Raw genomic sequence first — 26388 nt, 5'->3', positions numbered from 1 at the left:
AACCCCACCAAAATGTGACAATTGGAGGTTTTCCAATAGGACATAAAAATAGCAGTATAAATTTTCAACTGTTGCCAGGCGCTGGTGGCTCACGCCTGTAATCCTAGCTATTCAGGAGGCTGAGATCTGAGGATCGCGGTTCAAAGCCAGCTCGGGCAGGAGAGACCGTGAGACTCCTATCTCCAATAAACCACCAGAAAACCGGAAATGGCGCTGTAGCTCAAGTGGTACAGCGCTGGCCTTGAGCTGAAGAGCTGAGGGACAGCGCCCAGGCCCAGAGTTCAAGCCCCACGACCGACAAAAAAAATAATAAATAAATAAATAAATAAAATAAAATTTTCAACTGTTATGTCTTTTAACAAAAAATTTTTAGATAATGTATCATCTCTAGCTTTGTATATATGCAAGTAGTATGTAATATTACATACACATATATATATAAATACATATACATATATGTCTATTTCTATAGAATACACAGAAATATATATTTATATATAATGGGAAGAGGATATTCTGCTTCTTTCCTTTTGATGATTGTGGGGTTGAACTCTGGGCCTGGGTGCTGTCCCTCAGCTCTTCAGCTCAAGGCTAGCGCTCTACCACTTGAGCCACAGCGCCACTTCCGGCTTTTTTTTTCATTTTGCTTATGTGGTGCTGAGGGATCGAACCCAGGGCCTCATGCATGCAAGGCAAACGCTCTACCACTGAGCCACCTTCCCAGCCCCATGTGTCTCTTAAATCTTGATACTGGAATACTAAACAGTAAGTAGAAAAATCAGAGAATGTTGGTGAAGCTATCCACATAATCCACAGAATTTCAGCTATCTTTTCCTTCTAAAATAAACATCCTCGTCTATTCTACTTGATTGTCTCACAGACAGGTGGGAAGGAATAAAGATTAGGGTTATATAATGGTAGGGCAGTCAGACAAGGGATCCAGAAAAGTCCCTGAGACTCTATCTCCAATAGTGGCTCTGTGTTCAAGTGGTAGAGCACTAGCTTTGAGCTGAAGAGCTCAGGGACAGCTCCTAGGACAAGTTCATAAAGTTCCTGACAGATAAGACCCAGGATATAGGGGAGCTCTATGTGGAGTCTTTTGAGGAACCTCCATACTACTTTCCAAAGTGGTTGAACAAGTTTACGTTCCCACCAACAATGCAGTAGGGTTCCCTTCTGCCACATCCCCTCCAGCATCTGTTGTTATTAGGGTCTTGATTATAGCCATTCTAACTGGGGTGAGGTGGTATCTCAGTGTTGTTTTGATTTGCATTTCTTTTATGGCTAGGAAGGTTCAGCACTTCTTCATGTGTCTATTGGCCATCCTTTCCTCTTCAGAGAAGTTTCTCTGTAAGTCTTTAGCCCACTTATATATTGGGCAGTTGTTTCTTTGAGGATTTGTTGTTGGGAGATTTGATTTTTTGAGTTCCAGGTATATTTTAGATATGAGATCCTTGTCCATTGTATGGCTAGTGAAGATCTTCTCCCAATCCGTGGACTTTCTATTGATCTTGCTAGCTATGTCCTTTGCCAGCAATCCCAGTTGTCCAACCTTTCTTTGATTTGTTGTGTTTCTGGGTCTCTATTAAGAAAATTTCAGCCTGTGCCAAGTCGAGTCCTAGGGTTTCTCCTATTCTGTCTTGAAATGTTTTCAGTGTGTCTGCTTTGACTCCGAGGTCTTTGATCCATTTGGAGTTGATTCTGGTGCAGGGTGATATATAAGGATCTAGCTTTAGTTTTCTACAAATGATTAACCAATTTTTCCAGCACCATTTACTGAAGAGGCTGTCTTTCTTCCATTCTATTTTTTTTAGCTCCCTTATCGAAGATTAGATGGCTATATGTCTGTGGGTTCATTTCTGGGTTTTCAATTCTATTCCATTGGTCCTGAGGTCTGTTCTTGTGCCAGTACCAAGCTGTTTTGATTACTATGGCTTTGTAGTAGAGTTTGAAATTTGGTATTGATATTCCTCCAGCACTGTTCTTTCTGCTAAGGATTGTTTTTGCTATTTGGGGACTTGCTTTTTTTTTTTTGTTTTGGTCAGTCGTGGGGCCTGAACTCTGGGCCTGGGCGCTGTCCCTTAGCTCTTCAACTCCAGACTAGCGCTCTACCCCTTGAGCCACAGTGCCACTGCCGGCTTTTTCTGCTTATGTGGTGCTGAGGAATCGAACCCAGGGCCTCATGTATGCAAAGCAAGCCCTCTACCACCGAGTCACCTTCCCGGACCCTATTTTGGGTCTTTTATTGTTCCATATGAATTTGTGGATTGCCTCTTCTACTTCCTTGAAGAATGAGGTTAGAATATTGATAGGTATTACATTGAATTTGTAGATAGCCTTGGGAAGTATTGCCATTTTCACGATGTTGATCCTTCCAATCCAGGAGCATGGGAGGTTTTTCCACTTTCTAAGGTTTGTTTTGATTTCCTTTTTCAGGTTTTTAAAGTTTTCATCATAGAGGTCCTTCACTTCTTTGGTTACCTTAATTCCTAGGTATTTTATTTTTTTGTGGAGCTATTACAAATGGAGTTGCTTTCCTGATTTCAGTCACGCTTTTCTCATTGTTAGCATACAGAAAAGCCATTGACTTTTTTTTTTGTCAGTCATGGGGCTTGAACTCTGAGCCTGGGCGCTGTCCTTCAGCTCTTAGCTCAAAGCAAGCACTCTACCGCTTGAGTCACAGCGGCACTTCCGGTTTTCTAGTGGTTTATTGGAGATAAGAGTCTCACAAACTTTCCTGCCCAGGCTGGCTTTGAACCGAGATCCTCAGATCTCAGCCTCTTGAGTAGCTAGGATTACAGGTGTGAGCCACCGGTGCCTGGCAGCCATTGATTTTGGAGGGTTAATTTTATACCCTGCTACTTTGCCAAAGTTTTGAATCAGCTCGAGTAACTTGGGAGTGGAGCGTGTGGGATGCTTTAAATACAAGATCATGTCATCTGCAAAGAGGGAGAGTTTTACTTCATCTTTCCCTATTTGGATCCCTTTTATGTTTGCATCTTATCTTACTGTTATAGCTAGGTATTCTAATACTAAATTGAAGAGAAGTGGAGAGAGTGGACATCCTTGTCTTGTTCCTGAGTTAAGAGGAAATAGCTTTAGTTTTTCACCATTAAGTATAATGCTGGCTGTGCTGGGCATTTACCCGAATGATCACAAACAAGACCATACTAAAGCTACCAGCACAATTATGTTTATTACAGCATTATTTACCATAGCTAAGATATGGAACCAACCCAGATGACCCTCAGTAGATGAATGGATCAAGAAAATGTGGTATATATACACAATGGAATTCTATACCTCCATCAGAAAGAATGACATTGCCCTGTTTGCTAGGAAATGGAAAGACTTGGAAAAAATTATATTAAGTGAAGTAAATCAGGCCCAAAGAAACATAGGTCCTATGTTTTCCATTATTTGCAATAACTAGTATATGTCTGAGACAAGCAGAAACAGTCAGATGAGTTGATGTTAGGTGAAATGAACCCCCAAATAAAGACTCAAATGTTTTTTTCTTCTTGCTATTGTTTCTAACATATTTATAAGATGATTTCTTTGTTGCTTTGTATGTCCCTCCCCCATGGTATAACTCCTGTTTTCACTGTATTTGATGTTGGTATAATTTGTGGAGGGGAAGGGAAAAAATAAAATTTTTAAATAGGGATACAGGTGGACTCATTGCAACAATGAGATGTACAAATCCTTATGTTGAAAAACGAACTTTACAACTTTGGCGTGGGCGGCAGTGGGAGGGGGATGGGAAAGGATGGTAAGGGAAAACAAAGGAGGAAGCAACAATGCTTGATAAGAAATGTACTCATTACCTTGCTCATGTAATTGTAACCCCTCTGTAGGTATTTTCACAATAAAAAAAAAAATCATGAGGAGAAGAAGAAGAAGAAAAAAAAAAGATCCAGGATATTAAGATGTGGTGGCCATCACTTTGTGGGCCTCAGAACAATGCATCTACCCTACTGGAAAGAAGAATTTCCATTTCATCCAGTAGAAAAAAGCTATGCTTATGGGGGCCAAGTCATTCTCCTCAAACACAACTTAAATTGATTAATTTTATTTATTTATTTATTTTTATTAACTGTATTTTTTTGTCTTTCCTTTTTTGGTACTGGGAATTGAACCCAGGAAGTTGCACTTGCTAGTTAAGCACTTTGCCACTAAGCTACAACTCAGCCTTATTTTGTTCTTTTTAAAATTTAAAATACAAGGCTCCTGCCTATAATCCTAGTTAATCAGTAGGCTCAGATCTGAGGTTTGAAGCCAGCCCTGGCAAGGATGTCTGGAATATCCTCATCTCTAATTAACTACCAAAAAGCTGGAAGGGGAACTTCAGCTCAAGTGGTAGAGATATAGCCTGGAGCAAAAAGCTCAGAACAGCACCCAGGCCCTGAGTTCAAACCCAAACTGGCACAAAAACAAAGAAGCACCAGGAAAACAACAAACAAACAAAATATGACGCCGGGCGCTGGTAGCTCATGCCTGTAATCCTAGCTACTCAGGAGGCTGAGATCTGAGGATCGCGGTTCAAAGCCAGCCCGGGCAGGAGAGACCGTGAGACTCCTATCTCCAATAAACCACCAGAAAACCAGAAGTGGCGCTGTAGCTCAAGTGGTAGAGCGCTCGCCTTGAGCTGAAGAGCTGAAGGACAGCGCCCAGGCCCAGAGTTCAAGCCCCATGGCCGACCAAAACAAAACGAAACAAAAAAACAAAATATGTATCTGTGTTTATATGTATGTACCGGGACATATGTACAGGGCTTTACGCTTTTAATTGGTTTTTACAACTCAAGGCTGGCACTCTACCACTTGAGCCATACCCCCACATTTTTTTGGTCGGTTGTGGGTCTTAAACGCTGGGCCTAGGCGCTGTTCCTGAGTTCTTCAACTCAAGGTTAGCACTCTACCATTTGAGCCCCACAGCCACTTCCCTCCCACTTTTTTTTGGCTGTCTAGCTAGGAATAGTCTCTGGACTTTTCTGCTTGGCTGGCTTTGACTGGGATCCATAGATCTCAACCTCCTGAGAAGCTAGGATTATAGGTATGAGCCATCAGAGATTGACCTTTTTGTGGTACGTTTTGTGAACCAAAAAAAATCTACATAAACAAGGGGAAGTAATGAATTATTAACATAAAAGAGTGAGCAGACATGCATATATAGAGAAAAATATTTTCCTAGGTAGCTCTAGAAATATTTAAAGGAAAAGCATGGTCATAAGGCAGAAAACACAGATATACATGCTAATGATAATTCAGAGGTATAAAACTTAAGGAAGAGAATGAAAAAAAGTCATCTACCATTGAGAAAGAAGCAGCTGCTTGCTCCAGTAATCCCACAAGTCCTGATTCAGTAAAGTACTTTCCAGAGCAGATACCTTCTTCATCTGGAGATACCACATCATCTGAGACTGCAGATTCTTCTAAAACATTAGATGAAATATTCTAGGGAAAACAAATTGAAAAGGCTTGTGAAGTAGAATTTCCAATCATGAAAAATGTATAGGAAAAGTTAACTGAAAATCAAATATAGCTCTTAGCTTAGCCTGGCATGGTAGGGTATAGCTGCAATCCTAGCATTTGGAAGGTGGTAACAGGGAGATCATAATTTTCAGGGCAGCCTAGGCTATAAAGTAACTTCTGGGCCAGCTTTGACAACATGAGAAGATCCTGTCAAAAACAATCACCAAAACATCAATAATAAAAAGACCCTCATACCACACACTAAAAAAACAAACGCTGGGTGCTGGTGGCTCATGCCTTTAATCCTAGCTATTAAGGTGGCTGAGCTCTGAGGATTGTGGTTCAAAGTCAGTTCCCACAGGAAAGTCCGTGAGACTCCTATCTCCAATTAACCACCAGAAAACCGGAAGTGGCACTGTGGCTCAAGTGGGAGAGCACTAACCTTGAGCTGAAGAGCTGAGGGATAGCGCCCAGGCGCAGAGTTCAAGCCCACAGACCACCACCACCAACAAAACAACAAACAAACAAACAACACCCCCCCCCCCCAAAAAAAACCTATTAGATGACCTTAAGCAAGGGAAGTAGCTCTGCAGTAGAATGCATGCTTATTTATGTGTGAGCTCCTAAATTTGATCACTACTGTAACAGATAAAACTCCAAAACCATTTTTCCTTGTGCTGGTAGTCAGGCGTGAAGTTAAGGTCTGGTTGCTGTGTCCCTTATCTTTTTTGTTCAAGTGGCATTCTACCACTTGAACCACAGCTCCACTTCTGGCTTTTGGTGGCTAATTGCAGGAACAAGTTGCACCGACTTTCCTGCCCAGTTCCTGACTGCACACCCATCTATTAAATGGATTGATTGATTGTCTTTTCTGTTTTGGTATTGATAATTAAATCCAGGATCTTGTGCTTGCTGGGAAAGTGCTTTTGCACTGAGCTACATCCCAGCTCTCATTTACCAACTTCAGAAGTAGGTCTAACATTTTTGTGTGTGTGTATTGGTATCTAGATCAGAGTTGTAAGTATTTTCTTTTGAGTAATTACCCATGATGCAACCTGTTTTCAGACTTTAAGTTTTAATTTCTTTAAAGGAGAACACAAGTGGGCATAGTGGCACACACTTGTAATTCTAGTACTCAGGGGGAAGAGGCTCAAGAACCAGGAGTTTGAGGCCAGCCTGGGTGAGATAGCAAGTCCCAGGCCAATCTAAGCTACTTAGTAAGACCCTATTAAAAAAAAAAAAAGAAAGCAAAACAAAAAAGTAAATAAAAACTTGAACTTAGAAAATAACCAAATTATTCTAGATTTACCCTTCAATTTTTGTTTTTAGTTTTGTCCAAAACTAATCAGTATTAATTAGGAATTTGTATTAGCTGAGTCTATAAAAAACATTTAGTTTTTAGATAACTGATAACTTGCTTTCTACATTGATATAATCAGAATATATTACATTCATCCAAATTTGTAATACCTCAAACTTCCATGAAAAAGTTTGGAGAGAAACAAAGAATTTAACTAGCAAGCCAAAGATATATATTCCTACCAGATAGTAAACTATCATCTTAGTCATGGTATTAATATAGTTTATATAAAAGAATGTTAAATAAAAGCAAATTAAGAGTTTTACGTGGAATTTTTATTAACATGTAGCTATGGGCAGGAAGGGAGAATTGGTACATATGTTAATTTGTTGAAGTATGCTATTCATTTTACTATACACGTACCTTATGTTGTATACTTAAATATACACAAGAAAATTAATAAAAAATAGTTTTAAATGCTGGGTGCTGGTGACTGTAATATTAGCTACTAAGGAGGCTGAGATGTGAGGATCTTGGTTCAATGGCATCTTAGATGGGAAACTGTGAGATTCTTTTTTTTTTTTTTTGGTCGGTTGTGGGCCTTGAACTCTGGGCCTGGGCGCTGTCCCTCAGCTCTTCAGCTCAAGGCGAGCGCTCTACCACTTGAGCTACAGCGCCACTTCCGGTTTTCTAGTGGTTTATTGGAGATAGGAGTCTCATGGTCTTTCCTGCCCGGGCTGGCTTTGAACGCAATCCTCAGATCTCAGCCTCCTGAGTAGCTAGGATTACAGGCGTGAGCCACCAGCGCCCGGCTAACTGTGAGATTCTTATCTCCAGTTAACCACCAAGAAAGCCAGAAGTGGAGCCTTGGCTCAAGGGGTAGAGTGTTAGTCTTGAGCATAAAAGCTCAGGGACAGTGTCCAGGCCCTGAGTTCAAACCCCAGGATTGGCAAAAAACAAAACAAAACAAAAGTTTTGACTATAAATTCTACTTTGTGTGTCCTGTAGTTTTTAAGTCTATGACTGATTACAAAGTAATAAAAAGGTAAATAGAAAAATTACACATAGCATTGATAGATAACACAGAGGTAAATAACTATGGAGAGAAAATCAAGAAGAAATAACTTAAAAAATGTATTGATGAAGAAACTGGTATTCTAAGAAGAGTTCATTCAACTGTTATCAGGAAAGCTAGGCTGGAAGGCTCTCTAGCTTTGTCAGTGAGGAAGGCTTAAGTCAGAGTGGGTAAGATAAATACCCAGAAAGAAAGCAACCTTAAAGTGGTTTCCTATACATATCGGCTAATAGATTTGCAAGCTAAAAGCAGAATCCCATGGGAATGATAAATAAAAAAAATAAAAATAAAATATTGAAATTAAAAAAAAATGTACTGATGACCCAAGCATGGTGAAGGTTGGAAGGATCACAGTTTGAGAACAATCTGAGGAAAAGTTTGGCACATTCTCAATTCAAACAATAAAAAGCTGAACATGGAGGTGTGTACCTGTCATTCTAGCTATGTAGGAGAACTGTAGTCCACACATAAATAAGTGACTTTATCTCAAAAATACCCAAAGCAAAAAGGGCTGGGACATGGCTCAAAGGTGGAACACCTGCTGAGCAAGCAATAAGACCTTGAGTACAAACCTTAGTACCACACCTCAAATTGCACTGATGGATTAAAAAAAAAACTTTAATGATTAAGACAATATAAATATTGTTAATTTACCTCAAAAAATACTGGCCTGGCTGGGAAGGTGGTAGAGTGCTTGCCTTGAATGCATGAGGTCTTGGGTTTGATTCCTCAGCACCACATAAGCAGAAAAAGCCGGAGTGGTGCCGTGGCTCAAGTGGTAGAATGCAAGCCTTGAGCTGCAGTGCTAAGGGACAGTGCCCAGGCCCAGAGGTCAGGCCCCATGACCAATCAAAGAAAAAGAAAAACATTGGCCTAAGTTTCTATACTTTCTTTATAAAAACAGAACTCTAAACACCAGTGGATAAAAGTTAAAATCAAAAATGGACATATCTTGATTTTATGTAGCATCTGGCAGATTCCTACCTGAAATGTTACACATCCCACAGGAAGGTATTTTCGGTCCTCCAGCATGCTCAAATACTCCGCAACAAGTGCTGCTGAGTGGACAAGGCACTGAGCAGCTTCAGCATGATTGCTTCGCTCTGAGTGCTTGCCAGCCATGTTCTGCAACCACGTTAATCGTAGATCTGGAGAGGTCTGGTATCCTTTGGCAATTCTAATTGGAACACAAATTGTTGCAATTAGCATATATTTTTTAAGCTTGTTCAAAGGTTATCTAGGCAAGTTTCTGCTATTGCATACAAGCTATTATGACAAGTTTTTGAGGGGCATGAGTGTTACTGTGAGCCGGTATTGGTGGCTCACACCTGTAATCCTAGCTACTCAGGAGACTGATATTTGAGGATCAAGTTCAAAGCCAGCCTGGGCAGAAAAGTCCTTGAGACTCTTTTTTTTTTTTTTTTTTGCCAGTCATGGACCTGAACTCTGGGCCTGGGCGCTGTCCCTCAGCTCTTCAGCTCAAGGCTAGCACTCTACCGCTTGAGCCACAGCACCACTTCCGGCTTTTTCTGTTTATGTGGTGCTGAGGAACCGAACCCAGGGCCTCAGGCATGCAAGGCAAGCACTCTACCACTGAGCCACCTTCCCAGCCCCTCCCTGAGACTCTTATCTCCAATTAGCCACCAGAAAACCAGAAGTGGCACTATGGCTCAAGTAGTAGAGTGCTCACTTTGAGCTGAAGAACTGAGAGACAGCGCTCAGGCCCAGAGTTCAAGCTCTAAGACCGACCAAAAATAAAAAGGAAAAAAAGAAGAGTCATTGTATATGTTTGAAAAGTAATTGTGGCCCATGAAATGGATAATACCATTTTTTTGTTGAGTGAGGGAAAAAAGAGACATGCTGTATTAAAATATTGTCACTAAGGAAACTACTAGTAAAGGAAAAAGATATGAGAATTTATGAAAACAGAGAGGTTTTATACTCAAAGAAGAAAAGACATATAAAAGTTTCATTATAGCACCTTCCTTTTAAAGAGAATGAAGTTTTTTTGTCTGTCTTTAACATATATGACAAAAATTATGAAGTCTTACTATTGTATTTATCAAGATTCAATAGGAATACACATTTCTCAAAATTTGTTCCTAGAAATACTATCTTTAATCATTAACTGTATTTGATATCAGAATAATGGTAAAATAATCACATACTATATTTTTTCCTCCTCCTCCTCTTTTTTTTTTTGTTTTTGTTTGTGTGTGTGTGTGTGTGTGTGTGTGTGTGTGCAAGCACTAGGGCTTGAACCCAGTTCAGCTTTTTTGTTCATGGCTGGTGCTCTAAGCCATGCCTCTACTTCAAACTTTTGAGCTAGGATTACAGGCATCAGCCACTGTTGACTGACTATACTTCTTTCTCCTCCTCCTCCTTTTTCTCCTTCTTTCTCCTCCTCCTCCTTCTCTTCCTTTTTCTTTTTTTTTTTTTGTCAGTCATGGGGCTTGAATTCTGGGCCTGAATGCTGTACCTCAGCTCTTCAGCTCAAGGCTAGTGCTCTACCACTTGGGCCACTGTGCTACTCCCAGTTTCCTGAGTGGTTTATTGGAGATAAGAGTCTCACAGACTTTCCTGCCTGGGCTGGCTCTTGACTCTCCGATCTCAGCCTCCTGAGTAGCTAGGATTACAGGCATGAGCCACTGGAACCCTGCTTATATTTTCTTCTTAAATAACTGCTTTTTACATTTAAATTATATGTTTGAGGCCTTCATAGAAGTTCAGGACCCAGACCACCAAGATGTTAAATATGTGTTAGGGTTTTTAAAGAAATTTTCTTGCTTTTGTTATTTAAATATACTGCATACTTGAGGTACTAGATTCAATTCCTAGTATCGCAGGAAAAAAAAAAAAGTATGAAAAAGTTATTCATGATTCCTAAAGAGGTGACAAAGAGGATCTAAATAATGTACCTAAGAAAGGCACATTTTCAGCTAGGCACTGGAGACTCGTGCCCATAATTCTAGCTACTAAGGAGGTTGAGATTTGGATGTTCAAGTTTGATATGAACCTGTTCAAAAGAGCTTGTGAAATTCCATCTCCCAAATAACCCGCCCCCTCCCCACAGGAAACAGGGCTAGAGAAGTAGCTCAAGCAGTAGAGAGCCAGCTGACAAGCAAACTGAGCAACCAGGAGGTCCTGACTCAAAATCCTGTTATCAGCAACAACAACAAAAAGTGCATTTTTCCTTTCAACTTACCATTTAAAAAATAGCTTAATTAATCTGTATAATTTTTTTCATCTAATGCCAGCTATGTGACTTATTAAGCCATTATACAAAATAATGGTGGATCAAACAATACCTGTACATTAGATCAATTAACATTTCAGGATCCTCCTGGTGTTCTTTCATTTTAACAGTATCAGAAAGAATCATATGCAGATTGAAAACCAGATCTTGAACCTGTAGAAGAAAATTATATAAAAAATTTTATATTTCATTCATCATAAGAACTAAATTAGGGGCTGGGAAGGTGGCTCAGTGGTAGAGCGCTTGCCTTGCATGCCAGAGGCCCTGGGTTCGATTCCTCAGCACCACATAAGCAAGAAGAAAAAAGCCGGAAGTGGTGCTGGGGTTCAAGTGGTAGAGTGCTAGCCTTGAGCTGAAGAGCTGAGGGACAGCGCCCAGGCCCAGAGTTCAGGCCCCACGACCGGACCCAAAAAACAAAAAAAACAAAAAAGAACTAAATTAGTTTGGGAGATATTCAGATAAACACCAAAAGATTTCAAAACTATATAATACCGATATAATTCTAAAGGGGTATGTTAAGGCATGGTAAGAGTCATAAAATAAATTACTTCCTCAGTAGACTACACTGTACATTTCTTTTTCTTTTTTTTTGTCGTCATGGGGCTTTATCTCTGAGTCTGGGTGCTGACCCTCAGCTCTTCAGCTCAAGGCTAGTGCTCTACTCCTTGAACCGCACCATTTCCAGGTTCTTAATGGTTTACTGAAGATGTGTCTCATGTACTTTCCTGCCAGATTGAACTCTGAACTGCCATCCTCAGATCTCAGCTAGGATTACAGGAGTGAGCCACCTACGCCTGTCTTATTCCATTTCTTTTGTCTGGAAACAAGTAGAGCTATAAGTAGAAAGAAACTATAGGAATGGAGGAAATATAAGAACACAAGTAGAAAATTTCCTCCTAACATTCTTTACTAAAAGGTAGCTTATAGTGCTGGGCGCTGGTGGCTAACGTCTATAATCCTAGCTACTCAGGAGGCTGAGATCTGAGGATTGTGGTTCAAAGCCAGCCTGGGCAGGAAAGTCCATTAGAGTCTTATCTCCAATTAAAGATCAGAAAACCGGAAGTGGTACTGTGGCTCAAGTGTTAGAGGGCTTGCCTTGAGCTGAAAAGCTCAGGGACAGTGGCCAAGCCCAGAGCTCAAGCCCGCAATAACATAAAAAATAAAATAAAAGGTAGCTAATAGAAACTTTAGTTTTAGTTTTTGTTTTTTGTCAGTCATGGGCCTTGAACTCTGGGCCTGGATGCTGTTCCTCAGCTCTTCAGCTCAAGGCTACAGCCCTACCACTTGAGCTACAATGCCACTTCTGGCTTTTTCTGCTTATGTGGTGCTGAGGAATCGAACCCAGGGCCTCATGCATGCAAGGCAAGCACTCTACCACCCACCTTCCCAGTCCCAGAAACTTTAGTTTGTTAAGGTAAATTGCTTAGCTGGGTGCCAGTGGCTCACACCTGTAATCCTAGCTACTCAGGAGGCTGAGATCTGAGGATTGCAGTTCAAACCAGCCCAGGCAGGAAAGTCCGTAAGACTCTTATCTCCAATAAGCCAACAGAAAACTGGAAGTGGCGCTCTGGCTCAGGTGGTAGAGCATATGCCTTGCTGAAGAGCTGAGAGACAGTGCCCAGGCCCAGAGTTCAAGCCCCACGAGTGACGTGAGCACGCGTGCGTGTGTGTGCGCACACGCGCGCGCGCACACACACACACAAAGGTAAATTGCTTGAGTAATAAGTGGGAATGTTTCATAATAAAACTGTGTACTGTCTATTGTTTTATTTAGCAGAATGTACAGAAAAAAAGTACCGAAGCTATAATTTTAAAAAGAAAGAGTAAGGCAGGTGCTGGTGGCTCAATGCCAGTAATCCTAGGAAGCTGAGATCTGAGAAATTATGGTTCAAAGCCAGCATGGGCAAGCAAGTCTTAGAGACTCTCATCTCTAATTAACCACCAGAAAACAAGGAAGTGGTGCTGTGGCTCAAAATGTTAGAGCACTAGCCTTGAGCACAAAAGTGCTCAGGGTCAGCTCCCAGGCCCTGAGTTCAAGCCTAATGGCCAACAACAATAAAAAGAGTAGTTTAATAACAGTAATAATTTAAAAAAAAGGAAACAGTCTTCTTTGAGGCATATGACATGTGGATTCAAAAAAATACAAGGAATTAAGCCAGACACTGGTAGCTCCTGCCTATAATCCTAGGTAATTAAGGCGGCTGAGATCAGAGGATTATGGTTCAAAACCAGCCTGGGGAGGAAGGTCAGTGAGCTTCTCATCTCCAATTAATCACCAGAAGGGGTGCTGTGGCTCAAAGGCTCAAAGTGGTAAGAGTGCTAGTCTTGAGTGAAAGCGCTCAGGGATAGCTCCCAGCATCCCAGTTCAAGCCTCTTAACTGACAAAAAAAAAGAAAAAGAAAAAGAAAAGAAATACTCCAGCAAATTCAACAATAATCATCATCATCATCATCATCATCATTATCTGTAAAGTGCCTATTTAACAAAATAGAATTTTGAAAGTAGCATTAGAAAGTAGCAATTAAGAAAGTACCATTTCTGGGCTGGGAAGGTGGCTCAGTGGTAGAGTGCTTGCCTTGCATGCATGAGGCCCTGGGTTCGATTCCTCAGCACCACATAAACAGAAAAAAAAGCCGGAAGTGGCGCTGTGGCTCAAGTGGTAGAGTGCTAGCCTTGAGCCTTGAGCCTTGAGCTGAAGGACAGCACCCAGGCCCAGAGTTCAGGCCCACGACCGGACCCAAAAAAAAAAAAAAAAAAAAGAAAGTACCATTTCTGACCTGATCAGGAAATGTTGTTTCCCTCAATTCCAGATCTTCTTCAGCATATGTCAATATAGTCTTTAGAGAACGTCTTAAAAATTCTTCATTAAAATTCTGAGAGGTGCCCACCAAAGAGGAGAGTGACATTGTTACCTGCATCTTAACCCTGGCAAAGTTCTGCAACAGAGAAAATAACATGTCAATTTTTAACACAGGAAAATTTAAAGCAAAAGTCAACTAGGATGGGGGTGGGGAATTTGTGGCTCATTGGTATACTGCTAAAACATACTTTTTGTTTTTTTTTTTCTTTTTGCTAGTCTTAGGGCCTGAACTTAGGGCTTGGGCGCTATCTCTGAGCCTCTCTGTGCTCAAGGCTGCCGAGAGCTCTACCACTTAGCCACAGTGCCACTTTCAAGCTTTTTCTGAGTAATTTATTGGAGATAAGAGTCTCAGGGACTTTCCTGCCCAAGCTGACTTCAAACTGCAATCCTCAGATATGAGTCTCTTGAGTAGCTAGCATTATTAGGCATGAGCCACTGGTACCCAGCTTAACATGTACTTTTGAACGTAATGAAATATAAATGTAAATCTTATCTTAGGAAGGAAATAAAACAACAATTTTGCTGAGTAATATGCTACTCAGGGATTGAATAAATACTATGTGTTGAAGCTGAACCAGAAACTGTGCCTAGATCATTACGCTTATTTAGGGTATAGTATTATAAATAATGATATATCATTTTATAGATGAGGTAAAGGAGTTGACATCACTACTTTTTTTTTTGTCAGTGTGAGGCCTGAACTCTGGGCACTGTCCATCAGCTCTTCAGCTCAAGGCTCTACCACTTGAGCCATAGCCCGCTTGCGGCTTTTTCTGCTTATGTGGTGCTGAGGAATCGAATCCAGGGCCTCATGTCTGCAAGGTAAGTACTCTACCACTAAGCCATGGTCCCAGTCCCAATAAGGACTTTTTGAACGAAATATCAAGACAGTCTAAAAAGGGATGGAGTTCAGAAGCAGAATACTTGTGCAAGAGCCCTGGGTTCTATCCCCAACACTGGAAAAAAAAATTTAAGACTAGATTTAAATATAAAAAAGCCTACATATTGCTCCAAATACATATATATTGCTCCATATATGTATGGTCCTGGAGTTTGAACTCAGGCCTGGGCACTATCCGTGAGCTTCTTTGCTCAAGGCTAGCACTCTTATCACTTGAGCCACAGAGATCTTTTTGTTTTTTTCTGCTTATGTGGTACTAAGGAATCAAACCCAGGGGTTCATGCATCCTAGGCAAGTGCTCTACCACTAAGCCACATTTTCAGTCCTAAGTGTTATACTTACATTCCCAATCTCAAAGTTTTGTCTCATAAGTAGGTACAGGGAGGCACTAGCATGAGACCTTATTGTACTAATGCTGCTGCTACAGTGTCGGAGAAGCCGGAGACATAAATCAGCACATTGCTCTGTCTCTTCTTCAAACAAGAGTTCAGGGAACTATAAAAACAAAACAAAACTGAATTTACATGATAAAAGTTTCAGAGATATGCTAATAACCTGAATTTAAAATCTGGTAGGTTAGTCCAGAAATTAAAATGGCTAAGAAATAATGTTAACTAATGGTTAAAAGACAGATTCAAATACTTGTGGGTTCAAATACTGAAGACATCATTTAAATGTTAACAATGTGATCTTGGACGCATTTTCTTATCTATAAAATAGGCTTGATAATATTATACACATGGGATAATTATATGGCTTCCATCAGATAATGTATAAAACCACAAGACAGTAACTAACATATAAGAATTCTAGCACGGGAAGTGGCACTGTGGTCAAGTAGTAGAGTGCTTGCCTAGAGCTGAAGAGCTGAGGGACAGCGCCCAGGCCCAGAGTTCAAGCCCCACAACTGACAAAAAAAAGAATTGTAGCACGGTACTGGCGGCTTACGCCTGTAATCCTAGCTATTCAGGAGACCTGTGAAATGAGGTTTGAAACTAGCCCACCAGAAAAGTCTGAGAGACTACGTCTGTAATAAGTCAGCAAAAGCCTATCTGGAGACAGGATTCAAGTGGTAAAGTGCCAGCAGTGTGAGAGAGAAAAAAAAAAACCAAGAGTGTAAGGCACCAAACTCAAACTCCAATAATAGTGCACACACAATTTTATTTTTTTATATTTTTTTGTCGGTTGTGGGGCTTGGATTCTGGGCCTGGGCTCTTCAGCTCAAGGCTAGCGCTCTACCACTACGTCTGGCTGTTTCTGTTTATGTGGTTCTGAGGAATCGAACCCAGGGCCTCATACATGAGAGGCAAGCTCTCTACCACTGAGCAACCTTCCCAGCCTAACACACTTTTTTTTTTTTTTGGTCGATCGTAGGGCTTGAACTCTGGACTTGGTTGCTGTCCATGAGCTCTTCAGCTCAAGGCAATCTCTCTACCTCTTGAGCCACTGTGCCACTTTGGGGTTTCTGGTGATTAATTGGAGAGAAGAGTCTCATGAAGGATTAGGAAGGTGGCTCAGAGCCACCAGTGCCCAGCCACAAAATTTTTTTTTAATCAATATTTTTATTAAAGAATAGTAAAGCTGGACACAGGTGGCCCACGCCTGTAATCTTAGCTACTCAGGAGGCTGAGATCTGAGGATCACTGTTCATACACAGCCGCGGCAAAGAAAGTCCATGACATTCTTTATCTCCAATTAACCACTAGAAAACTGGAAGTAGCACTGTGGCTCAAGTGGTAGAGTGCTTACCCTGAGCTGATGAAGAGCTCAGGGATAGTGCCCAGGCCCAGAGTTCAAGCCGCAGGACTGACAAAAAAAAAAGGAAGTATTTTCACTGGTTAAATTTCATCACCATTTCTGCGATCCATCTTGTAGAATGACTAAGATAAACTAGTTACCCCAAAATTCAAAACTAAAATATCCATAAGAACACAAACATAGGAATTAAAATACTTAAGTAGTTGAACAAACAAATACCTTTATTTTGTTCACCATAGAGTAAGTTAATTTCAGTGAGTTGAATTTTTTTTTTTTGGTGCCAATCCTGGGACTTAGACTCAGGGCCTGGGTGCTGTCCCTGAGCTTTTATGCTCAAGGATAGTGTTCTACCTCTCAAGCCACAGCTCCACTTCTAGCTTTTTGGGAGTTAATTGAAAATGAGAGTCTCACAGACTTTCCTGTCTAGGCTGGCTCTGAACCAAGACCCTCAGCCTTCAGCCTCCTGAGTAGGTAGGATTATAGGTGTGAGCTACCAGCACCTGGTTACATACTAAATTAATAATTAATTGAGTTAACAAGGAATAGACAAACTGGGTTTAGCCTCTAAACTCATAATACCTATGATCTCAACAGTCAGGAAACAAAGGAAACAGACAGGACAAGATTAAAAATCCTACACACTATTAAGCTCAGCTATTAATTTCCAGTCCTTTTCCATGTCAAAATGATTAATTTTTCTCCGACCAGAAACTAGTTTAAAATGATTCTTAAAATTGGGAAATCCCTGGAGGGAGGCAGAAGGCAGTGGGGAATCAAGGGTCTTAAGGTCATTGTTAGAATTTTAAATACATATATGGTAACTAATGAATGTGTCAAATGAACTTAGACAATGTTAAAAGGAAAGCATAGCAAGACAAGATTAGTTACAAAAGGACCTACCTTTGAAACCAGGGCTCTCTGTGTGGCAAAACAGTGTTGTAGATAAACAGCACTTTGATTACAGGCCATACTGTGGAGTAGCACTTTGAGCACCCCACCAAGAATGCTCTCTTTGGATTCTGTTACAGAAACAGTCTAAAATTGAAAAATAAATACATAAAACAGACATATACCTGTAAGTTGGCTGGGAAAGTATAAAATATGTATAAAAAAGCGAATTTTAATAGGTATGGAAAAATAACACTAGAACTAAGAAGACTTTAAGAACAGGCTGAACAGGATTTGGATAAAAGAGGAAAAAAGTGGGTTGGGAATGTGGCTTAGTGGTAGAGTGTTTGCCTAGCATGCATGGAGCCCTGGGTTTGATTCTTCAGTACCACATAAACAGAAAAACTCGGAAGTAGCACTGTGGCTTAAGTGAAGGAGGAGGAGGAGGAGGAGGAGGAGAAGGAGGAGAAGAAGGGGGGAGGGGGAAGGGGAGGAGGAGGAGGAGGGAGGGGGAAAGGGAGGAAGAGGAGAAGGGAGGGGGAAGGGGAGGAAGAGGAGGAGGGAGGGGGAAGGGGATGAAGAGAAAGAAGAGGAGGAGGGGGAGGAGGAGGAGAAAAAAGTGGATAGAATTTAAGAGAAAATAGAGATGCAAGAAAGCATAAGGTAGGGCTGGGAAGGTGGCTCAGTGGTAGGGCGCTTGCCTTGCATGCCTGAGGCCCTGGGTTCGATTCCTCAGCACCATATAAGCAAAAAAAGAAAAAGCCAGAAGTGGTGCTGTGGCTTAGGTGGTAGAGCACTAGCCTTGAGCTGAAGAGCTGAGGGACAGCGCCCAGGCCCAGAGTTCAGGCCCCACGACCGGACCCAAAAAAAAAAAAAAAGAAAGCATAAGGTATGTTCTAGTAAAAATGGTAAATAAACAGAAGTAACTTGAGAGTCATATAGAAAGCAACTAGAGATAAGGTTGAAAAACTAGAGTGATGCCTTACAGAGAATGTTAGCATATCAATAACAATTCTTTTCTTCTTTCTGTAACAGAAATCTTAGATTTTAGCTGGAGACTTTGAACCTAGCAATAGACATACGTGAGCAAAAGATTATTTTATTCCTCTGACATATGTCCATAGAAAGGCAAGTGCACTGGGCTTCTGCTCCTTTCTGCTGTCTGAAATGCAAATGTCAGGGCTGGAGCTTTGAGCAAGCATCTCAGATTAGGTGGTTTAAGTTATTTAATCCTTTTTCTTCTCATGGATTTAGACCTACTTCAACTAATAGAGTACAAAATCATAAAGAGTTTTCTAAGTTTCCTACTTTTTTTCACTTAAGCAGTCAAGAAATTCAGATATTTATGTTTTGAAATTTTCAGTTAGGGTAGTGAAAAGTTGAAAAAAAAAAAAAGCTCATGGAACTGTAGGGGATGCACTGAAAAAGGAAGAGTATCATGAAGCAAGCAGCCATTGTAATAGATTTGAAATAAGAACCTAACAGTAATGGTAGTAGAAAAGGAAATGGGATGAATTAATAAGAGATACATTTATTCAAACAACTGAGAGATTTAGTTATTGGGCTTAAATTCCAGTTCTTCAATTTTCATCATAGGCAATTAATAACATCTCTGAGGCCAACAGATTTTCAGGACAAAAGGGGACAAAAGGAATTATGATTTGTAAAGTTCTAAGTATAGTGCCCTGAAACAGTAAAAACTAAACAAAAATAATACTAAATATTACTATTATTACTAAAAAAGTAAGACAATTTAGAGGCTAATAATAAGAAAATTATAAACAAGCCTAAAGCACTGCAAAAGTAGAATAAACCCATCACATCTCTATGTACTGATAGACATGTCCATGTATACTGAAAATATTATAAATAGTGGCCACTGGAAATGCAAGTCTATAGCTTAAAAGGGAATGGTAGTGAGTCATACAGTTTATAAGTATCCTCAAAGAAAAAAACAGTTGAAGCAATAGGAAAAGAAACATTTTATAATTAGACAACTGTTTATAATTAGAGACTGCTGAGAACTAAACTTTTAGAAACTACTGATTTTTTTTTTTTTTGTCGGTCATGGGGCTTGAACTCTGGGCCTGGGTGCTGTCCCTCAGCTCTTCAGCTCAAGGCGAGCGCTCTACCACTTGAGCTACAGCGCCACTTCTGGTTTTCTGGTGGTTTATTGGAGATAGGAGTCTCTCCTGCCCGGGCTGGCTTTGAACCACGATCCTCAGATCTTAGCCTCCTGAGTAGCTAGGATTACAGGCGTGAGCCACCAGCGCCCGGCGAAACTACTGATTTTTAAATGTAATTATTTGCTTCAATAAATAATTTCCTCCCCATCCGAGTTCACCAAATCTGTACTTTAAATTTCTCTGCTTTGTGTTCTTACCTGGACAACAACCTCTAATGTATCTAAAATGATCAAATTCGCTTCAGTAGCAAGGTTTCCATCAATTAGTGCTTCATGTTCAATTTCGGCTCTTGACCTAATAAAATATATTGTAAGAAACTGTATTTATATTTTTTAAAGCCATAAGGAAAACTACAACTTAAAAATGCATAGAAATGAAGATCCTGAATCTATTTCAATATTTGACTAAACAACTGCAAGAGAATAAGAAAGTACTTCATATATTAAAAATGTTTTGAGCTGGCTACTGGTGGCTCACACCAATAATCCTAGCTACTCAGGAGAATGGGATCTGAGGATACCAGTTCAAAGACAGCCTGAGTAGAAAAAATAAAAGTCATGAGACGTTTATTTGCAGTTAACAGCAAAAAGTCAGAAGTGGGGCTGTGGCTCAAGTGGTAGGATACCAGCTTTGAGCAAAAGAGCTGAGACTCGGGCTGGGAAGGTGGCTCAGTGGTAGAGTGCTTGTCTTGCGTGCATGAGGCTCTGAGTTTGATTCCTCAGCACCACATAAGCAAAAAGAAAAAAGCTGGAAGTGGCACTGTGGCTCAAGTGGTAGAGTTCTAGCCTTAAGCTGAATAGCTGAGGGACAGCACCCAGGCCCAGGGTTCAGGCCCCACGACTGGACCAAAAAAAACAAAAACAAAAAAAACAAAAAAGCTGAGACTCATAAGAGTCAGGCCCTGGGTTCAAGCCCTAGAAATAGCGTATGAACACACACACACACACACAGTGCGTGTGCACACACACACACACACACAGTGCGTGTGCACACACACACACACACACACACACACACACACAGTGCGTGTGCATTGTTTCACACTGTATTTTGTTGTCTTTGACATAGCACATTTTCTCACCTGACTATAGAAGGAACATAATAGTGTAAAAGTTTATGCTTTAGCTTTCAGACATTCAGCAAACATACTGCTTTATTCTGAATGGCACAGACACTAGGTGGTGCTATGTAGGCTTACATTTAGGACAATTTCATATAAAGGAACATTCAAAATGTTCCAAATTCATCTAAATATTTCAAACTTTCAAAGTTTGTTTTGCCAATCCTGGGGTTTGAATTCTGGGCCTGAGGGCCATCCCTGAGCACCTTAAGCTCTATCACTTGAGTCATGATTCCACTTCTGGCCTTTTCTGTAATTAATTGGAGGTAAGAGTCTCACAGACTTCCTGCCTGGGCTGGCTTTGAATTGCAATTCTCAGATCTCAGCCTCATGAGTAGCTAGCAGTACAGGTGTGAATTACTGGCACCTCACTTCAATGTTTTTATCCAGGATAAAAGCACTTAATATTTCTGAGATTTCACCTCATTTCCCTTTCATTTTTTGATATGCTCATCATATAACTACAGCAAGAAGAGATGAAATCACATATTAGAAAAAATGTTGGGGAAAAAACTGAGGTGAGAGTTATGTTAACTAGGTTGATAGCAGTAACCATTTCACAACTACAAACATAAAAATCACATGACTATTGTAAATATTCACCTTTTTTGTCAATTATAACTTAATAAGAAGGGTGGGGTGACAAAGAAAACAAAACAATCTGATATAGGAAACAGTTGTTGAAAGCATTTTCCAAGAAGATTTATTGAAGAAACTGGGCTTTTACATATATAAAACATTTTTCTTCCCTATAACACATGAAAAATTCTTTCCCCATATATTCTTTTTTTTTTTGTCGGTCGTGGGGATGGTCACTGTCCCTTAGCTCTTCAGCTCAAGGCTAGTGCTCTAACACTTGAGCCACAGCACCCCTTCTGGTTTTCTGGTGGTTTAATGGAGATAAGAATCTCATGGAGGGGCTGGGAAGGTGGCTAAGTGGTAGAGCGCTTGCCTTGCATGCCTGAGGCCCTGGGTTCGATTCCTCAGCACCACATAAGCAAAAAGAAAAAAGCTGGAAGTGGCGCTGTGGCTCAAATGGTAGAGTGCTAGCCTTGAGCTGAAGTACAGAGCCCAGATAGAGTTCAGGCCCCACGACCAGACCCCCCCCCCCCAAAAAAAATAGAAATATCAAATATAAGGTTATCTTACTTGTCAAGCTTCTCTGTATTCTGACGCCAGTGGGTCATATCCTTTCTCCACCTCAGGTTTTCTTGACTTCCAAAAGCACTTCCAGATGGGCTTCTCTCTGTCAAGTAAATTTCAAATGATTTTTAAAATGTTATTTCAGTTGGACCATGTATGTTTATATTTGCAAATATACAAGAAATACTCCATATCATTAATTTTGCATACAATCATTCTACTGTCAGTACAAGTGGAAGAACATGGCAATGGTGCTTCTTATTTTAAAAAAAGATTCAGAGTATAGAGGATTTAAAGAAGCATAGGTTCTAATACTGATTTTCTTTTCAGGGTCTGAAGGATATGATCATTTTTTTTTCTACTACTTTCTTGCTTATTTCATTAGCCATGACACTCTCCTTGATATTACCTATGAGCCTAAAGACTTTCTGTATATGCTACTGATTTAGGACATGTACAATTGCTATGTTCCTTTTACTTCATAGTTCTGGTACTAATTTCCACTGATTAACCTTTTATCACTTCATTAGAAAGCCTTTTCCAACTTTCCAAAAATGCCTCTCCTCTGAGTTTGTTTTTTCCTGTCAACAGCACTTGGGGCCACAAGAACACAAGTTACTTTGGGAGAGAAATGGTGTGTTTTGTCCAGAATTTTATGTCCAGGCTGCTAAAGTGTCTGGCACATGTCAAGAGATCAATAAGCTTCTGTTCAACAAGTAAACAAAATGGAATGAATTCTGCAAGTAATTGCTTCTTGCTAGGTGTCAATGGTTCATGCTTGTATTCCTAGCTATTTTGGAGGTGAAGATTGGGAAGATCATGGTTTCAGAGTATGGATCTCAAATCTCGTGAGACAACTCATTTAATCAATAGCTGGGTATTATGGTGTACTTCTATCATTCCAGCTATCACAGGAAGCATAAATAAAGGATTGCAGCCCAGGCGAGCCAGGATAAAAAGCAAGACTCTATAAAGGCAGCCCTGGCATAGAAGTCCACAAATCTCCATCTTCAAAATAAGCAAGAAGGGGCTGGGAAGGTGGCTCAGTGGTAGAGCACTTGCCTTGCATGCATGAGGCCCTAGGTTCGATTCCTCAGTACCACATAAGCAAAAAGAAAAAAAGCTGGAAGTGGCTCTGTGGCTCAAGTGGTAGAGCGCTAGCCTTGAGCTGAAGAGCTGAAGGACAGCGCCCAGGCCCAGAGTTCAGCCCCACGACCGGACTCCCCCCCCCCCCCCCAAAAAAAGAAAAAAAACCAAACAAACAAAATAAGCAAGAAGCCTGACTGGAAGCATAGCTCAAGTGACAGAGTACCAGCTGAGCAAGCAAGTTAAGCAAGTATGTTCTGGGTTCAACTCCCAGTACTAGCAAAACAAACAAAACAACAAAAAGAACTGGAGATATGGGGCTCATGGGGTAGAGAACCTGAGTAGCAAGTATGAAGTCTTATATTCAAAACTCCACTACCACAAAATAATAATAATGACAATAACTGCTTGCTTTGATCTATTCTATATGGGGCAAGGAAAGAGGAAGGTAGGATTTCTCTCAGGTGGTCTAGTCTAGATTTGAATGTTAAGGGTCTTTTTATTGGGCTAGTTCTGAGGCTTGAGTTCAGGGCCTGGGTACTATCCCTTAGTTTTTCTTTTTTACTCAAGACTAGTACTCTATTACTTGAGCCACAGTTCTATTTCCAGCTTCTTGGTGGTTAACTGTAGACAAGTGCCTCACAGACTTTCCTACAGGGCTGGCTTACAACCATGATCCTCAGATCTCAGTTTTCTGAGTAGCTATGATTATAGGCATGAACCACTTTGCCCAGTGCCATGGGTCTTTTAAGGGGCAAGAAATGATTCATACAAATACATTATAAGGGAAGAAGGCACTAAGCATTGTGGAGAAATGTATAAGCCAACAACAGAAATCAATCAGATTTCAAGCACTCAACCAAAAAAAAAACGAATAGTCCTTTTTGAAAAAGATGAGATTTTAAATTGATTGGGAGCAAAAAAAAAATGAAAGTTCAACTAAGAATTAAAATAATGACTAACCCCTCTGTATATTACCTCCCCCCTCTTTTTTTCCCCCATGCCAGTTCTGGGGCTTGAACTCAGAGCCTGGACACTGTCCCTGAGCTTCTTTTGCTCAAGGCTAGCTTCTCCCCACTTGAGCCACAGTAACAGCCAGATTTGTGTTTTTTCTACTTTCCTTTGTCTCTTTCCTTCCCTCACTCCCTTTTTTACTTTTAAATCTTAGTGTTGATTAATTTTATGAAAGTAAGAAAAATGTACATATTAAGATACTTAGCAGGGTATCTTTAATCTATTTCATTTCAATATTAACATCTATTTTGTTTTAGTAAAGAATATCTATGATTATGTGACCTAGCTTAAATGTCTAAATGTAAATAATTATTATAGAGGCTTAACTTTGCAAAGACAAGTTTAAGTGTTATATTCAAATGGCCATAAATGTTCCTAAGGTCTACAAGTTTAAAATGTAAAAACATTTAACAAACAAACAAAAACATTTAACAAGTTTAAAATAGAACAAACATATAATAGCTTATAACTGTTAATAGATTCATTCTAAATATAAGCCTTTGAAAGAAATGTAGAATACAAAGAATATTAAATTGGAAATACAAAAATTTTGTTCCTATCACTTAGCTTATGATCTTTGGCAAGTTCTTTATCTTTTAATTTCTTATGTAAAACATAATTATTCTTTAGGCTATGAAAATAATTGAATATTCTAAGTAAAAATATATTTTTATATTTCACAGACAGTTGTACATAGTTAACAAAAAATTACATTGTAAACTACATATAACTAAAGTTAAAAATAGTGCCATAGTAAGTTAAAAGAACACAAAAAATTACACTGTAAATGATAGGTAACTAAAGTTAAAAATAGTGCCAAATTAATTCTTTCACAGGCAAATTCTTACTCATTATAAAATTCCAAACATATATAGCATATAAAAAGCTACTTAAGTAAATGACCACTATGTTAATGAACTATCAGAAAACTATAATGAGAAAATACTAAATCACATTAACACATATTTTTGTTAATAAATATACAGTGCTGTTAGCACGTACTATATGTTCAGATGATTTAAAAACTCATCAATAGCCAAGCACTGGTGGCTCACGCCTGTAATTCTAGCTACTCAGGAGGCTGAGATATGAGGATTGTGGTTCAAAGCCAGCCCACCAGAAAACCTGAAGTGGTACTGTGGCTCAAAAGTGGTAGAGCACTAGCCTTGAGCTGAAGAGCTCAGGGGCAGCGCCCAGACCTAGAGTTCAAACCCCATGACTGACCAAACAAAACAAAACGAAACAAAAACTCATCAATAATATTATTTGTATATAACTTTGGAAATTCCCAATGTTTACAAAGGCAATAAGATCAGTTGTTACACTATCTTCTTTTTGCTGGTCCTGGGGCTTGAACTCAGGGCCTAAGCTCTATTCCCAAGCCTCTCTGTGCTCAAGGATAGTACTCTACAACTTGAGCCACAGTGCTACTTCCTGTTTTCTGGTGGTTTATTGGAGGTAAGAGTCTCATGGACTTTTCTGCCTGGGCTGGCTTTGAACTGCAATCCTCAGGTCTCAGCCTCCTGAGTAGCTAGGATTACAGGCTTCCCTGAGTTTTTCAGTTCAATGCTAGCACTTTATTAGTTGAACTCTACTCTCGCTATTTGGTAGTGAAGTCAAGATAAGAGTCTCATGGACTTTCCTGCTCAGGCAGGCTATGAATTGCAATCCTCAGATCTCAGCCTCTTGAATAGTTTGAAGCCACTGGCACCATATCTTCGAAGTTCTTGAACAGTCACAAGTAGATGATGGAAAGGAAGGTGGGAGGATTAAGGGACAAGGCCAACCAATATGTCAGACCTGGGATTAGAAACAGAGTTCAGGGGCTGGGAATGTGGCTCAGTGGTAGAGTGCTTGCCTTGCATGCATGAGGCCCTGAGTTTGATTCCTCAACACCATATAGGCAAAAAGAAAAAAAGCCGGAAGTGGCACTGTGGCTCAAGTGGTAGAGTGCTAGCCTTGAACTGAAGAGCTGAGGGACAGCGCCCAGGCCCTGAGTTCAGGATCCTGAGTTCAGGATCCACGACTGGACCCCCCCCCAAAAAAAAAAAAAAAAAAAAGAAATAGAGTTCAAGTGCTACTGCTATTTTTCCTAATATTTGTGTTTGGTGGCCAAAATTTTTGATAAAGGGCATATTAATTTATTATACAAAGAAAAATACTTGGGGCTGGGAAGGTGGCTCAGTGGTAGAGCACTTGCCTTGCATGCATGAGGCCCTGGGCTCGATTCCTCAGCACCACATAAGCAAAAAGAAAAAAGCCGGAAGTGGCGCTGTGGCTCAAGTGGTAGAGTGCTAGCCTTGAGCTGAAGAGCTGAGGGACAGCGC

At 40.2% G+C, this 26388-nt stretch overlaps 1 protein-coding gene across 5 annotated transcripts in view; it reads right to left on the bottom strand.

Annotated features, from left to right (window-relative positions):
* Nucleotides 1–26388, bottom strand: part of Dock7 (dedicator of cytokinesis 7) — a 195988-nt gene that overhangs the window by 28658 nt on the left and 140942 nt on the right. For all 5 annotated transcript variants that reach the window (XM_042676205.1, XM_042676213.1, XM_042676221.1 and 2 more), the window contains exons 33-40: nt 21968–22064; nt 19896–19992; nt 17525–17659; nt 15209–15361; nt 13883–14041; nt 11158–11258; nt 8834–9026; nt 5313–5456 (exon numbers count right to left, since the gene is read on the bottom strand). In XM_042676205.1, the coding sequence (XP_042532139.1) occupies nt 5313–5456; nt 8834–9026; nt 11158–11258; nt 13883–14041; nt 15209–15361; nt 17525–17659; nt 19896–19992; nt 21968–22064 (1079 nt within the window). The remainder of the gene's footprint in view (nt 1–5312; nt 5457–8833; nt 9027–11157; nt 11259–13882; nt 14042–15208; nt 15362–17524; nt 17660–19895; nt 19993–21967; nt 22065–26388) is intronic.

This window comes from Dipodomys spectabilis, unplaced genomic scaffold (genome assembly GCF_019054845.1).
Source record: "Dipodomys spectabilis isolate Male_0828 unplaced genomic scaffold, ASM1905484v1 ptg000002l, whole genome shotgun sequence".
NCBI classification, from domain to species: domain Eukaryota; kingdom Metazoa; phylum Chordata; class Mammalia; order Rodentia; family Heteromyidae; genus Dipodomys; species Dipodomys spectabilis.
This window is presented reverse-complemented; position numbering and strand designations above follow the sequence as displayed.